This window comes from Eimeria mitis, genomic scaffold (genome assembly GCF_000499745.2).
Source record: "Eimeria mitis Houghton genomic scaffold, Emh_scaff517, whole genome shotgun sequence".
NCBI classification, from domain to species: domain Eukaryota; phylum Apicomplexa; class Conoidasida; order Eucoccidiorida; family Eimeriidae; genus Eimeria; species Eimeria mitis.
This window is the reverse complement of record NW_013573463.1, coordinates 7,306-7,625: the sequence shown is the minus strand read 5'-3', so window position 1 is coordinate 7,625 and position 320 is coordinate 7,306. Positions and strand designations below refer to the sequence as shown.

At 58.4% G+C, this 320-nt stretch overlaps 1 protein-coding gene across 1 annotated transcript in view; it reads left to right on the top strand.

The window, feature by feature from the left end:
• Positions 1-320, top strand: part of EMH_0014880 (leucyl-tRNA synthetase, putative) — a gene marked incomplete at both ends in the record, with an annotated part of 8,221 nt that overhangs the window by 7,683 nt on the left and 218 nt on the right. Inside the window, one exon of the mRNA XM_013500237.1 lies at positions 139-320. Coding sequence (XP_013355691.1) covers positions 139-320 — 182 coding nt within the window. The remainder of the gene's footprint in view (positions 1-138) is intronic.

Genomic DNA, 320 nt, shown 5'->3' with positions numbered 1-320 from the left:
CAGCAGCAGCAGCAGCAGCAGCAACAGCAGCAGCAGCAGCAGCAGCAACAGCAGCAGCAGCAGCAGCAGAGGAGGAGTAGTTGTAATAACAGCAGCAACAAAGATGCACACGCAGATGCTGTGCTGCTGCATCTGCAGCAGCAACGACGTAGCGTCAGCAGCAGCAGCAACAGCAGCAACAGCAGCAACAGCAGCAGCAGCAGCAGCAACAGCAGCAGCAGCAGCAGCAACTACCAGCAGCAGCAGCAGCAATCACTGGCAGCGGCAGAGGCAGCAGCAACTAGCAGCAGCAGCAGCAGCAGCAACAAGCAGCAGCAGTA